At 32.7% G+C, this 16,517-nt stretch overlaps 1 protein-coding gene across 1 annotated transcript; it reads right to left on the reverse strand.

Annotated features, from left to right (window-relative positions):
• Positions 1-13,219: 13,219 nt before the first annotated feature.
• Positions 13,220-14,847, reverse strand: LOC143627924 (GATA transcription factor 9-like). Its single transcript, XM_077097640.1, has 2 exons — positions 14,688-14,847; positions 13,220-13,871 (listed from the first exon to the last, which is right to left on the reverse strand). The coding sequence occupies exons 1-2, from the start codon at positions 14,793-14,795 to the stop codon at positions 13,296-13,298; spliced, it is 684 nt and encodes a 227-aa protein (XP_076953755.1). The 5' UTR covers positions 14,796-14,847; the 3' UTR covers positions 13,220-13,295.
• Between the last annotated feature and the right edge of the window lie 1,670 nt (positions 14,848-16,517).

Genomic DNA, 16,517 nt, shown 5'->3' on the forward strand with positions numbered 1-16,517 from the left:
GAATAAATATTGGATTATTATTATTACCATTTTTTTCATATGTTATTTTTTTTATTAACTAATAAAAATAAAGCAATTAATGTTTTAATTAAATAAAATTTACTAAAAGAGTTAAAACACTATGAAAACCTTTTAAACCATTTTAATTTTTGTTTTTAATTATATTATATATGATTAATTTTCATAAATCCCATAAGACATAACTAATTCATATCTTCACTATAAAATAAGGACAAATCCTCCATTATTTTCACACCTCAATCCACTATTTTCTTAAGATTGAAAGCACTAACAAGTAAGTTTTATGATTCCATGCATTTTATAGTTTTTTTTTTATTTAATGTTGAATGTTCATAATTTGTTCTTTATGATCATGTTGCTTTTATCATAAAAATTTTATATTTTGGTCTTAAGAATCATTATGATCATAGATATCCAAAATAAACACTTTGATTTTTCTAAATCTTGGATCAAACCTAGTTATTGTGCAAGAACAAGCATGAATATATATTTATATAAATCTTTTGATATGTTGATCATCATAAACTTATATACTTTCTTTTAAATATAATGATTTAATAAAATTTCTTTTATTTAAAATATTTTACAATAGATATAGCATACTTCATATATTTAAATTAATAATTTAGTAAATTAATTATTGTTTATTTTATTTCAACATATACTAATATTTATAATTTCTTTATAAGAATTTCATGCAAAACAATTAAGTTAATTAATTAGTAAATTAATTAATTATGTTACTAGAAGAAACATAAATTGTTTAATAATAAATTGTTATTAATATTGTTATTTAATCTTATATTAATAAGTTATAATTATTTATTTACAAATCATTCTTCAACTAATAAGCACCAAATGATTTATACAAACTTTATTCAATTTTGTTAAACTCATTACAAATCCCCAAGTCCCCATTTGTCATAGGTTAATGAAATATATATATATATATATATGTATTAAAATTAATGCCTCATTCCTAAAACTAATATTATTTAACTTTTATAATCCCAATAGTTAGTCTTTAAATTTTGTATTTCCTTTTTAATTCATGACGTTCAATTGCTTCGATTTCATTTACGTACTTCCGGTTTTATTTCAAGTTTGTCTTCAACATCAATGTGAGTTTCTCACACCCCCTTTATAACTATTTTGGGGGTAGCATATATATCCTATCAAAAATTCAATTTATTTATTTATTATCTACAAACTACAATTCACATCATGGACTTGTGTGTTTACTTGTTACTTGCTCAATTATTACGTGCATGGATTTCTTCGATAAGTATGATCATACGCCCCCCTTTGCACCCATGGACCATTTGTTTCTGGTGGAAAAGGGACTCCGATCTGAGTACGTTGGTGCACAATCCCAACTGGAAAAGACCTTCATTTATTCTTTACACTCATGGACCATTGTTTCTAGTGTAAAGAACCCTTATGTGATATTCACAAGTTTTCATGGAATTATATGGTTTTTATATATTATTTTCAACTGTGTGAACTCACCAACTATTCAGTTAGATGACTTTATTTTATATATATGCTATAGATACTTTCGTTATAGGATGAATTGGCGAAGATACTAGAAGTTAGGTTATTTAAATAATAAACAATAAGGCATTTGTTTTGTTCCTTCTTCTTTGTGTTTGTTCGTTTGAAATAACTTGTGTACTTGATGCTTTGGAATGAATTAATGATAATATTGTCACTTAATAGTGTCACATGTGTTTTGAGCAATCTGTACGTCACACTCAGGCGTTTCCGCTTTAGCTGGGGTGTTACAACTTTGTATCGAGAGTTTTTTAAACTTGCTTAGCTGCAAAATTCGAATTCTTTCTAAAAAGGTTAAATTGAAAAAAAAAATATATATAGTTAGTAAATTACCATCTTGAAAAAAAATCCACTTTTGAATAACCTAATTAGTGACCCGTGTAACACATGGGCGGGAAATTTAGAAAACATAAAAATATACATATATGTTTTGAATTTAAATGATTAATTTATTCAAATTCAGTTTTTTAAAATATAGTCAAAGTCCAACTGTGTAAATCAATATGTAAAGTGATAAGAACAATGAGAGCAAATGTATAAATAGAAATGTGAATAAATCATTATTATTAAAATTATAATAATGTACACATTTACCAAATTAGAGTAAAATCATATCAATAAAATAGTCAAATTCAGTAAATGATTAACCTATTAAAATTCGGGTTTTAAATATATGGTCAAAATCCAACTGTATATGTGTATAAGTGGTCAAGAATTCGAATTTCAAAATGGTTTAAATAAATATTTTTTATTATTTGATATACAACCTAAAAGAAATCTCCATTGTATCTCCCACAACCTTTGGCTCATTTATCCTAAGAATATAAACTTTGAAATGAATAATCAACTTTGTATTGTGAATCTTTTGGACCTGCTTGACTGCAAACGTAAGAACAATTTAATTGTAAAAATATTAGGAACACAAATTCAAAAAAAAAAAATTTGAATATATATAACCAAATTTAAAACGATGAATATAAAAAGAAAATTATGTTTTGGGTGTGGAATCCCATAATCAATTGAATCTACTATAAATAATAACAATAAGAAATTAATTTGTGATTAATTTAATTTTTAAAAAACAAAGTGAAATGTATATTAATAATTCGTTGAAAAAATTACATGCTTCAACTTAAACATCGGTGTGGAATCCCAAATCATACATTTCTGTTTCATGGTATATGTTTTAAATTATCATTTTTCTTTATTTGTCTTTGTATGTTAGATTCTTTTAAGTAAAACAATGTGATACCTTATATAAATAATATTATATTATTTGACGTTTATAATTCATTAAAACGTATATAACACACACGCATATATATATATATATATATATATATATATATATATATTCACCCGTGACATATTAATAAATCATATGTGTCGAATAATATTTATAAATGATGATAAAAAGGTTATTTAATTTATGATATATTAAGTATTGATGATTATAAATTATGTCAATTTGAATATTGTGTTCTAAAAAACGCGGTTATTATTTTAGTATTAATTATTAATTAATATTCACGTAAATTAAAGTAAGATTACATTACAATTATGGCAAGTATTTTTAGTTTGACAATCGTTTTTTTGAATATTAAAATGATAACTTATTCTAGTTAATGCCAAATCACAAAAATTAAAATCAAATCGGTTCTAATTTTACTAATATGACTAATTAATTTAGAAAAAATTACAAAAATGAAATTCAAATCGGTTAATTTGAAAACTTCAAAAAATTATGGAAATATTTTGAAATGAGTTTAAAATTATGGAGAGTATTAAAACCTTTAAAACTTTGTTGAAAGATTGGTCAATTTCCAAATTTAAAAGTAGTTTAAATATGTTAATTAAATTTTGTAGTTTTAATTTTAAATTTGGTCTTCCATGTAAAGATAGAAATAATTTGAAATATCTTGATCCGTGGAAATAATAATATTAATAAATTATGAAAAGTTTAAAACCTTTAAAACTTTGTTGAAAGATTGGTCAATTTCCGAATTTAAAAGGAGTTTAAATTTGTTAATTAAATTTTGTAGTTTTAAGTTTAAATTTGATCTTCCATGTAAAGATATAAAAAAATTGAAATGTATTGATTCATGGGAATAATAATATTAATAAATTATGAAAAGTTGTCATGTTTAATAATATTTATTAAATCATATGTGCCGAATAATATTTATAAATGATGATAAAACGGTTATTTAATTTATGATATATTAAGTATTGATGATTAGAAATTATGTCTATTTGAATATTGTGTTCTAAAATAACGCGGTTATTATTTTAGTATTAATTAATAATTAATATTCACGTAAATTAAAGTTAGATTACATTACAATTATGGCAAGTATTTTTAGTTTGACAATAAGTTTTTTGAATATTAAAATGATAACTTATTTTAGTTAATGCCAAATCACAAAAATTAAAATCAAATATGTTCATAATTTTACTAATATGACTAATTAACTTAGAAATAATTACAAAAATGAAAATCAAATCAGTTAATTTGAAAACTTTAAAAAAATTATGGAAAGATTTTGAAATGAGTTTAAAATTATGGAGTGTATTAAAACCTTTAAAATTTTGTTGAAAGATTGGTCAAATTCCGAATTTAAAATGAGTTTAAATATGTTAATTAAATCGTATTAAAACCATTAATACAATTTATTGAGTTTGATTATCATTGTTAGTTATTTTAACAAATAAGGATAGTCAAAATCAATAAATTGTATTAATTGAATACTTAAATGTGTAATTTATGTATGTTAAGACACGCGGAAAAAATATATATATCAAGGTATCTCCGATATACATCAATATATTATTTTATATACAAATAATGAATATAATTGAACATTCAAAAAAGAAATATACATCAATATAAAAAAATACCTCTTATAAAATAATGCTCAATCCATGAAAATTAGCTTGTATCAGTCAGAACATTAACATGAAATTATAAAGTAGAATATTAATATTGATATTATGTAAAATTTGATATTTAATTTATAACCGGAAAAATTGAATGTCTTACCGGAAAAAACAATATAATGATAATAACCATGGTATCTCAAATTTAGATTTAGAAGGTAAACTGAAATATTCCGTAAATCAATCGGGTAAATAATATGAAATAATAAAGTTTTGTTATAACATTGATATTATGGAAGATTATAATTATAATTTATAACCGGATAATTTAAATGTGTCTTACCGGAAAAACGAAATAATGATAATTTCCATGGATGAAGGTGATTTTTTATTTAGAACCTAGAAGAACAATATGTAAAACAAAAAAACAGGAAAGAAATATATAAAACTTCAAATAAATATAAAACAACCATTGTTATAGGTATAACATATAACCGGAAAAACTTAACGGAAAAACTTACCGGAAAAGTTTAACGGAAAAACTTACCGGAAAAACGTAAGTACGTCCACATATTAGTTTCATCGCCGTTTTTGATTTACAACCTAAACTGATTTTAATAAATCGGTTAACAATGAAAATAAAGATAAATATGTTAGAGGAAACAATAACCGGAAGAAAATATAATGTTGCCGGAAATATATATATCAACAATCGGAAATTTTTTATAAAATATAAACTTACCGAAAAACGATTAATACAAATCTAGATCTAGTCGGAATATTCGAGAGGAAAGAAAAATATAAAACTTCAAATAAATATAAAACAACCATTGTTATAGGTATAACACATAACCGGAAAAACTTAATGGAAAAACTTACCGGAAAAACGTAAATACGTCCACATATTAGCTTCATCGTCGTTTTTGATTTACAACCTAAACTGATTTTAATAAAATCAGTTGACAATGAAAAATAAAGATAAAAAGGTTAGAGGAAACAATAACCGGAAAAAAATATAATTTTGCCAGAAATACATATATCAACAACCGGAAGTTTATTATAAAATAAAAACTTACCGGAAAACGATTAATACAAATCTAGATCTAGAGTAGCCGGAATATATGTGAGGGTGAAAAGAGATATGGCTAATAGAGAAAGAGAGAAAAATATGTTTATGGTGAAAAATTATGAATTATTAACTCAAATATACATATGATTTATTTCCATTTTTGAGTTTATTTCCAATACAATGTGATTTTTAATATATAGGATATATTTTTCATTCTTAAAGACATCAAGATAGCTTAGTTGGATGGTTTGTGTGCTATGTATTAAAACTTTCATCTCGCTCAAAGCCTAGGTTCGAATCCTAGTCCACGCAACTAATTTTTTATTTATTAAAAAAAAGTTTGATGACTTGGCATTGATGTGGATAGGCTAGTTGAAAAACATGTGAACAATTGATATGGAGAGGCTAATTGAATGACACGTGTATAAATTGTATTGCTTTAATAGTATGTAAAGACCATTTATATTATCACGTTTATGGAATAATAAAATATTAAGTAAATAAAAAATGGCTGAGTAATAATTGCAAATAGTTAAAGCCACTTGATTTAAATGGAAGTTATAATGAATTTATTTTTATCTACATGAAGTCTAGGTGGCATATTAAGAGGGTGTTTGGGATTCCTAATTTTATCTCCTTATAATTTTTTTATAAGTTAATAAGTTACAAATTTAACTTATTAACTTTTCCCTCTCACTTCAAAAGCAATCCAAAACATCTTATTTTTTTTCAAAACATTAATAAGTTATAAGTTGATAAAAATAAGCAATCCCAAATACCCATAACTAAACAACCATTGCACATAGTCTTAAAAATAACCGATTACTAATCTATTTGTGTTCGAAAAATGCATAAGCCGTCCCTAACATACACTTGATATAAGTTTGTTAATAACCACTTAACCAGTTTCGGGTCATTTTAGGTTACGATTATGTTAACCGGTTAGAATTTGCACCAGTATAATTAATAGGCTTCAGGAGAGGCCCATGTTCCATCAGGTATTGGGTTTCTGAGATGACATCCTTGGTCCCCAATATATGGCTGGAGTCCATTGGGTTATAGGTCATCTTGGCCCTAAGTCCTAACCGTGACTTGCGGTCACTTTGCCGGAGTTGCTGTTAAAAAAAAGGGTGGGAACCAACCCACTTGTGTTTCATATTTTCAATACACAAAATTTACTTTTTTGACTTGAAATACCTTTAAGAAAATAGTGTCTCACATGGAGATTTGAAATTTGAGTGTAATTTTTTTTTTAAAAAAAGAATTGGCTCCTTTTATATTTCATAAAAACATCCAAACGATTTATAATAAAGTGGCAGGTAAGCGGGCAACAAGCTGCGCCGCAACCCCCTTTTGGATAGCAAACCCAATCCGACTAAAAACAAAGTTTTGATTCTTATGGGCTGATACGTTACTATACACAACTTTCTGAACCCTATTCAAAAGGTCCACGGCATCCGGAGCTAAGAAACCAAAAGTGTCAAAGGCGAAGGGGATAAACACGTGTTGATTCTCCAAACAAGCTCTCTCGTGTTTAGCAACCTTGCTCGATGCCGCCTTCAATGTTGTCTGGCCTGCTACAAATCCAGTGTCCCTAATCCCAACAAGAGGGGACACTCCTGTGAGGTCGACACAAGCGTGTTTCCCCCTACCCACCCAAAAACAAGTATATCGGCCGGTCGTAATGTAGATCTTCCTTCTCGAGGATCCGTAAGAAAGTTTACGGGGGCTTCCTTTTTAGCCGAAATTCCGGCTCGTTTAAGAACATCGCATAGAACATCCCTCACCAAATCATGCATGTACTTAAACCCAGGCAACTCTTTGCAGTGAACTGCATGCTCGCCAAAAGAATCCAAACAAACCTTACGGCAAACCGGGCACGACTCATCTACCGGAAACAAAGGGATCATTAACCGATACTTCAGGATGGCCCGGTACTCCAAAGCCGATATATGTTGGCCCAATCCTTCAATAGGGAGAACACTTAAGAAATCTTGAGCCCGAGGAGCCCGAAGACACTCAAACACCGCTTTCTGACGAGGGGATAAATCAAACTTCATTTCTAAACTCTTGATGATTCCACTATAAAGGGCACTCGCCAAAGCATGTTGGGCTTTAGGGGGGGTGTCTTTATTAGAGAAACCGCTAATGTCAAAATCGGGAAGTGAAATGTGCAACCGATCTATCGCACTCCCATAATCGGAGTCGAACCCATCAATACCACAACCTCGAAGAATGTGGTCTTGTAATTCCCAAGATTGCGCCCTCGAGGCCACAAACGCATAAGTAGAAACGTCTGAAGCTGAACATAAACCCAAACCTCCAAAACGAGTCGGAAGTGATGCCAACCTCCATTGAAAATCTCCAAAGAAGGGACCACCACAAACCACGATGTCCTCAATCGCCCCCGAAGGCCATTGTTAAACACAGAAACTGCCTCCCCTACATACACAGGTTGGCATGTTCTGAGACCAAACAACAACTTTCCAACTCCCATACATGAGCGGAGCAAAAGGAGCTCGCATTGAGGGTCCCACAAATGCGAGAGATAGCTCATCAACTCCACAGCTCGCGAAGCCCTTTTCATAGCAAGTTCACTGATGAACCCGACATCCCGGCTAACGGCTCCCCCGAGGAGTTTCACACCTAGCACCGGTCTTCCAATCTCACAGGGAAACACCCCCTCCTGCACCTTAACCCCATTGCACGACGGCCAAAATACTTCGGTTTTCTTAATATTAAGTTCAAGGCCCAGGCGGGGACCTTCCGACCTGATAATATCTAAAGCTTTGGCAACCTCTTTAGAGTCCCCAATAATTGTACCATCATCTAGGTACCAAGCATGAAAGAGAAGCTTACAGTAACTCTGGACTAGATGAATAAGTGGGTGCAGAACTAAGGCGAAAAGAAGAGGTCCGAAAGGGTCCCCCTGCTGAACCCCAGTGGTGGACCAAATGTGGCCATCCCCCACATATAGCATGGCCGGTTTCCCATATAAAAAGTTCACCCATAAGGAAATAGATGGACATCGGGCCCGAACCTCATTCAGAAGGGCAGTCCTATCCACCAAGTTGAAGGCATTACAAAAATCAATAGTAAGCATAGCCAATGACCCATCAGAATGGAACTTACTTAAAAACCAGTTCGCGCTATGAAGAACGGCCTCTGCACCACTAGGGACTCCCACCCCAAACTGAAATTCGCACAGGTATTTAGTAATGTCTTTCCCAACACCCCTCATAGCCACCTTAGAGATCAATCTTCTCCAAATGGCACCTACGGCAGTGGGTCTAATCCCATTGTCCGGTTTGAGCAACGGTGTGAGAGGAGCCGACGCAATGAACTCTGCCAAAACCCTTGGGCATCTCCCCCCCAAACATAAATTAACCATCGCAGTAGTAGCCTTTAGTAACCCAACAGCGATCGGCGACCCCTCTCCACAAAATGCATCCAAAATATGTTGTGCCCTCAGTCCATCTCGTCCGCATGACGTCCCATTAGGGAAGGATTTAATGCATCCAAGCACACAATCCTCATCAACAACAAGAGGAGGCTCAGAAAGCAATGAAGCAGGCATAACCGACGGGGGCAAATTGGGATGCTTAGCCACTAACGTTTTCAAAGTGTCATTGCCGAAATGTGCAACCCCTGAAGAGCATAATACTTTAATGGCGGCAGTAAAATGCCCGTCCGCCACTTTTCGTAAACATTGTTTCACATTGGCGCATACCGCAACATCATCGTGCTTAGCGAGAGGCTCCCCATGACTCGAGTTCACCCCTATAGGTGTGGCAAAAAGAGATAAAATAAGCGCATCAAAACCATACTTAGAACCCCAACTTGCTAGTGCTTGTTGAATACTCTGACATTGCAAAGACTTTCTATTACCGGACCTGCGCTCCTGACGTTTAGAAGGTCTGAAAACACGCAGCGTGCACCGCGGTAACAAGAAAAGTTTCACCCATGCCTCAACAGAGTCTGGCATAACGCTTGAGCAGTTAACGCTTGAGCAAATGCCATACGACAACTATGAGGGATGTTCTTAACAGTTGTGATAGGAAGAGAGAATACGCGGTCAAGGAGAACCTCATCCACCACTATCCCTCCCAAGAGAGCAACATCCCTCATAACATGTGGTTTATCAATCCCCACAATAAACTCCTCCACAGCTCCCACACCCTCGTTGTACTTGGTGACTCCATCAGCATGATGACACGTCCGTTTAAGAGCATTTGGACGCATACACACCCCACATAGCCACTGGTCCGAGGCCTTAAAAGCCTCCCCAACCGAAATAAATAAATCACAATCCGTGGAAATGGCGTCCCGTAGGTTCCCTTTCCGCTCATCTGACGACAAATAAAGTCATTTGATATGCGTCATTAACCGAGAGATCCCCCTTGACCCCGCTCGTCCATCCGGGCAACAATTGAACCCCCTAAAAGGACATGGCCAAACACCCACCGAACCCACACTATTTTCTAGGGTCTTAGACATAGCACCCTCATCAATTAATCCACCACGATAAATGATGTCGAACCGAAAACCATGTCCACCTCCCGTGCCCACCTCCCCCGATGGGGCTCCTTTGACAATCCGAGCCCTTGTCATAACCCCTCACGACAAAAAGGCCAACAAACAAACTCGAGCTGAGTTTTGGGAGTAAAAACCCGAACTAAGAGGAGAAAGGAGAGCAACCGCCAGTTGCTCTCCCCTCCGTAAACCCAAAAAAACCGATTAACTCATTGAGACATTTTATTGAACACCTGGCGGGCAGACCCAAAACTGAGGATTAAAGGCAAAATTGAAATAGCAGTAGGGGTGGTGGTGAGGAGATGACGAGGATATGACGAGGAGATGATGCTGGTTACTGATGTGTGACGGCAGGTTGTTCTTTAGGCTAAGGTGTAGCAACGGTGGTGATGGTGGAAATATGTTTGAGTGTAAATGATGTGTGCTAATTAACATCAGACCAAATATAGAAGTAATAATGGAGATTAAAATTGGTCTAAGAACGGCCGTAGTGGAGCTTTATCCACGGCGTTTTGCCCTATAACGTCGGGGGCACACCCCCCGGGGGTTTTGGGGTATTTTTTTAGCGTTTTGTAGATAACGCTGGTGGAAGGCACGAGAATTATAAAAAAAACAAATAAACAAAGTTATTGAGTCTTTATGACTACACCCTGTTTTTGTAAAAAACCATAACTCTGACTGAGCGCCACGTGACGCATAACCTGTTTTTTGTAAAAAACCATAACTCTGACTGAGCGCCACGTGACGCATAACGTCCAGGGGTGGGGATTTATGAGTACACATGTTCTAATGGTAGAGGGTAAAGATTAAAACTAATCAAGGGTTTGGTCTCCTGCTAGAGATGATGAAAAGTTGAAAACTCTAATGCTTTCTTTACCAAACTCATGATTTGGGAGTTAGGTCAAATGTCACGTTGAGAGTTAATGTTACATCATGTTCATAGTTATTGTGATATCTGTGGGGTATATTAAATTATTGTAACACTTTGTTGGTGATGATCAAAGGCCTGTCTCTGAGAATTGTTTAAAATTTTTGGGTCGAAGGCGAGTATAAATTCGGGCTGTTAAGTAGAATATAAATTTGATAACTCGTATATAAAAATTAAATGATACGATGATAATTGTGATTTCGATAAACAAAACATACATATTGTCGCAAAATAATCTAATTTAAATACTTAAATGAGACGTGACACTCACCTAACATTTTTTGAAGCAAAACTCTCGATCAATTCTTAATAATCTATATTAGTTATTTACTGATAAAGTAATTATAAAAACTTAACAAACCAATAAACATTAAACAATCAAAGTAATTAATGTTAGTCGTGGAACCAAAACATTTCAATCCAAAGGTCACAACATAAACATTTTTTAATACCGTAACTCAACATCTAAATCCATGTATCGTTATCCAATAAACTTAATATTTTCAACAAAAGCTTAGCTTGAATTGTTTTTACTGTAATATCCCTATCAATATGTCCCTAATTAACCAAAAAAAATTCCTTAGTCGTATATTTTGTTAAAAAGATAGAAAAAAGAATAGAAAAAGTCAAATATATTTAATAAATCTTAGTCGTATATTTTGTTAAAAAGATAGAAAAAAGAATAGAAAAAGTCAAATATATTTAATAAATCTAACGTAAATAGTAAAAATTATTTATTAATTATATATATTGTTAACAAGGTAAAAAACATAGAAAAAGACCAATAAAGTAATACGATCAAACATGAAAAAATAACTAGTAAATAAATCAAAAAACTTCCTAGTAAAAACCAAATGGTATCTTACTCAATTTATAAAAAGAAAAGTAAAACAAGAACTTTAACTTATCAAAACAATCTAATAATTTATGATATGAAATAGTGTGCATAATAGCTTGAGTGGCTAAAAGCCCACTTCATATTAAATAAAGTGAAAGACATTTATTGCTTCTTCCTCCTAACGAAATAGAGAAAACCAGATGACCAAATAACCAGTTCGAAACATCTCCGATCATCGCAAAAAAAATTCATAATGCTTTCTTCAACTTTTCTTTTCTCAATTATTTCTTGCTGGTCACTGGTTATGTTAAAGTTTAAATACACCTTATATATATATATATATATATATATATATATATATATATATATATATATATATTAATTTTCGGGCCTATCGGGTGATCGAGTCCGAGTCCGTTGACCACCCTGCCCTACCTAATGGCCGGCCTTGGATTATCATAATACTTACTTTTTTGTATTCAACCAAATTAATTATGCATTTCGCATTTCATCAGCATATTTGGGACCGGATTTTATGTGTTTTTGACTTTTGTTTTATCGGAGGAAAATATCACGTATAATAAAACATCACATATTTAAATAAACATTTCTCACTTTAGACCGTTCGTTCGTTGTGGATTAATGACAGGGGCGTCACCACCATCCATGTTGGAGCTGTGTCACCACTACCCACCAGAGGCGAAGTATAGTTAGGGTCCGGGGTCCCCCCCCCCACAGTTTTTTTTGCATAGTATTGTAAATTTACCATTTTTCGCCCGAATTTTTTTACACGGAGTGTAAATTTAGCCGTTTGCGATCGAAATATTTAGCCCAACCCCCTTGTTTGTGAGTTGTTTTAATACATTTTAAGTCCGCCCCCGGTATTGTAGTCCAAGCTTCCCCACTGCTACCCAGTACCCACCATGTCCCCATTGCGCAACCCCCTCCGACCCTCCAGGTGCTAAAGCGCTAACACCTGCCCCTCTACGTCCTTTGTGTGCCTATTGCTGCCGCTTAACGCCCCTCCAGATTGCCACCAATGTGCAAGAAAATTATTCTTGACTTTTTTTTCAACTTAAAAATGGTTCACCATTTCAACCATCAAGCCCCGCTTGGTCCAACCAGTACCACTTTAACCAACACCGCCAAGCCGGTTAGGTCTAGTTTTGAGTCCTGTTTTAACAACATTGCTGTTATAGCTTTTTAGATACTTCTAAATGAAACAAAAATTTTATATTTTACAAGATGGAGCTTTTGTAATATACTTTTTTACTCGTACAAACATATACATTATCTACAATATTAATAAAGATATAATTTAATAAAATAGATGGAGAACGACTCTTATCGTTACATATCACATTACAACTAGCTTAGTTAATAAATTCTAAACTTCAGAAAAAAAATATCCATCTCCATTAAATTTTTTACATAATGGGCTAAGATGGGAAATTACTAATAAGCCCTCACTCTAACTAAGAGGACGAAGTTGAATTAGTAGAAGACGAGGGTAAACTAGACATTCTCATCTCCAACACTTTCTTGTGGGAATTAGAATGTTTATGGGTCACAAAAGTAGGGCTTTTGGCTGGCCTATATTCGGGCAGCAACCTGCCGGACTTGTACCTCACACCACATGCATTACACAATGTTTTTGGTCCTTGTGGTCCTGCCCGCCATTGTGGGGTTCTTTGTGAGAGACAATGTGTGCATTTCCTTCCTTGCCCCTGCCCGTTGCTCGCTTCCGCCTGCCCGATACCGCTGCTGTTGGGAGTTGTACATTTGTTTTGTAAAAGTAGCTCACTCTCGGCTAGCCAGCATGTTTGGCTTCTTTTTCTTTTGCTTCTTGCTTTGCAAGGTACAACTAGTTTAAGCGTGGAGTGGGTTTTTGAACCTTTTTCTACTTTAAGTTGTGTTGTTGTGTTTGTACCTTGTGCATTGGAAGTTGTACTCTGGGGTTTTACTTCTGGTGGCATACAATTTCCGCTACTAGATAAACAATCCTCCACAAAAATTGAGAGCCATTCCATGTTAACATCATGACCTTCTTCCTGTATTAAAAATGGTACAACATTTAATGCATAGGCGTAAAACGAGTGGTTCAAACCGAGCCGGTAATAGTACGACTCTTGACATTTTCAACTCAAGTGGTTCGACGTGTTAATCCGTTTTCTTAATTTTAATAATTTGTGCTAGAGTTTACTCATTTTCCTCCACTTTAATTATTCGATGTGTTTGCTTCTATAAAATATATTAAAGATTAAAGAAAGTGAACTAATTTATACCAGAGTTAATTAACTTGTTTTTCAGTCAACTTTATTTATTTGACATATGTGCTTTTATTAAAAATATAAGACAAAATGAAAAAAATTGTTAAGAGATAACTTGTTTTTTGTCAACTATATTTATAATTTATGTTATATATTTGTTGTTATAAAAAACATAAAATAAAATAAAATAAATTATACGAGGTTTTATAGAAACGAGATATGTTTAGCTCAAGTCATTGGAGGACTAACCCACGTGATAGAGCTACAAGCCTCTAGGTGGGAGGTTTTTGGTTAAGTCTCATACAAGAAGTAAATTTCGTGTAATTTAAAAAGTGAGTAAATATAATTATAATTGTTAAAAAAAAGTTAGGGGTACCGGTAGCTCAAACTCGGCTCACCTCAAGCCAAATTAGTAAGTTTTTAACAAACAAATCTATTTGAGCCAGTGGTCATGAGCTTTTTAAACAGTCCTAACGTCAAAAATAACATGATTGCTATTTGAAAACAAATACACAACTTTGCTTTACAAGTGTTAGTGCATGGTTGTAGTGAAGGTACAAGCGAGCAAAGCACAAGAAGTAAATAAATAAAGGGTACCATGGAATGACCGGAAAGGAGGTCATCAAGGCTGCAAAGAAGGTGTTGCTCCGGCTGATAGTTGGCCGGAAGGCTGCCGGAAAGAGAGAGATTCTGGCAGAAATCCATATAAGAAAAGAGGAGTTGTATAATGGAAGAAAATTGGAGCAAGAATATTATTATATAATGGAGTAAAGCAAAAGTTTTTCTTTTTTTGTGTCGGCATGTATTATCAAGAATCCAGTTTCGTTCAACAATTTCCAAAAAATTAATTTCTTAGGCTTGTATTATCAAGAATCCAGTTTCGTTCAAAGTCTGACAAAAAATATTAAAAACGGGATTCGTTTGATTAGCTAAAATCCGTTAGACGTTAAAACAGAAACTTAAGATTATTGTTTAAACACTCATTCCTTTCCCAATCAAAACTAGACACCTCACTCCCACACCACCCATTGATTTAGTTAAAACCATGTGCTCATCATTACCTAGATGAGTTGTACATAACACTTGTCATTTCCAGTCATTACCAATAATTACATCTTCTAGAAACATGTTTGTTGTAGCATTCCCATCCACACACCTTTCACCCATAATGATTACCCTAATCATTACCCTTATGTGTTGGCATCCCCACCACCACTCATTTTTCAAACATACTCTTTTTTTCTCTCGATAAAACCCATGGCACACACACACTTTTAAACACTCCCAAATCAAATTCAAATCAATATATAAACACACGCATACACATAATCAAGAACATGGAGATTTAAGTTAAGATCAAGGAAATGAATAAGCTATTAAGGAGCCATTAGGAAGGATTAAAGCTAGGAAACACACACTACTATCACTCACCATTTTCATCTTTTAACAATCTCAAGAAATCAAGTAAGTATTATATTATGGTTAATTGAGTATTGATTATAGATATACAAGGATTATTGTTCTTGATTTTGATTTGAAAGATTGTTAATATGTATGGTATATGTATATGTATGTGTGCCGTGAGTGTATGTATATATGTATGAGAGGATCAAAACTCAACAATACATACATACATACATATCTTTTAACAATCTCAAGAAATCAAGTATTATATTATGGTTAATTGAGTATTGATTATAGATATACAAGGATTATTGTTCTTGAGTTTGATTTGAAAGATTGTTAATATGTGTGGTATATGTATATGTATGTGTGCCGTGAGTGTATGCATATATGTATGAGAGGATCAAAACTCAACAATACATACATACATACATCCTAAAGAATCTATATTGATTAATGGATTTGATATTACCTTTTGATTGTGTGAATGAACTTGATGTTAGGAGTTGATGTTAGAATGAATTTGGATTGGTTGTTGATAATTAGCTTGGTTAATATGAACTTGAATTATTGATAAATTGTTGTTAGAGATAAACAAAACAAGAGTTTGTTCATAATTGAAATTTGAGGATTTTTAGGTTTTGGATTAATTATGGATTTTGGATGGATTGATAAATCAAAAGTGATATGGAATAAATTAATTGAAAGTAAGAGAGATTATATGCTAGAATTAATAGTCGGAACTTGAAAAATAACAAAGATTTTTAAAATTACTAAATAAGGAAACTTTAATTTAAGAAAAGTTGAAATTTGGATTTTGATGTGAATACTTGTGATGAATGTGATCAATATGTGATTTATGGCAACTTGAAACTAAGATAGGTTGCATGATTAAAGGATTGATTAGCTAATACAATAATTGAATTAGCAAACAACTTACTAAATAAGAAAATTTTGTTGAATGATAAATTAATAGAACAAAATTGGATATATATAGGACACTTAGGATGTATGAAACCCTAA

The sequence above is a fragment of the Bidens hawaiensis genome, unplaced genomic scaffold, assembly GCF_021521415.1.
Source record: "Bidens hawaiensis isolate Kalapana, Puna unplaced genomic scaffold, B.hawaiensis_p1.1 tig00004748_1, whole genome shotgun sequence".
In the NCBI taxonomy this organism is placed as follows: domain Eukaryota; kingdom Viridiplantae; phylum Streptophyta; class Magnoliopsida; order Asterales; family Asteraceae; genus Bidens; species Bidens hawaiensis.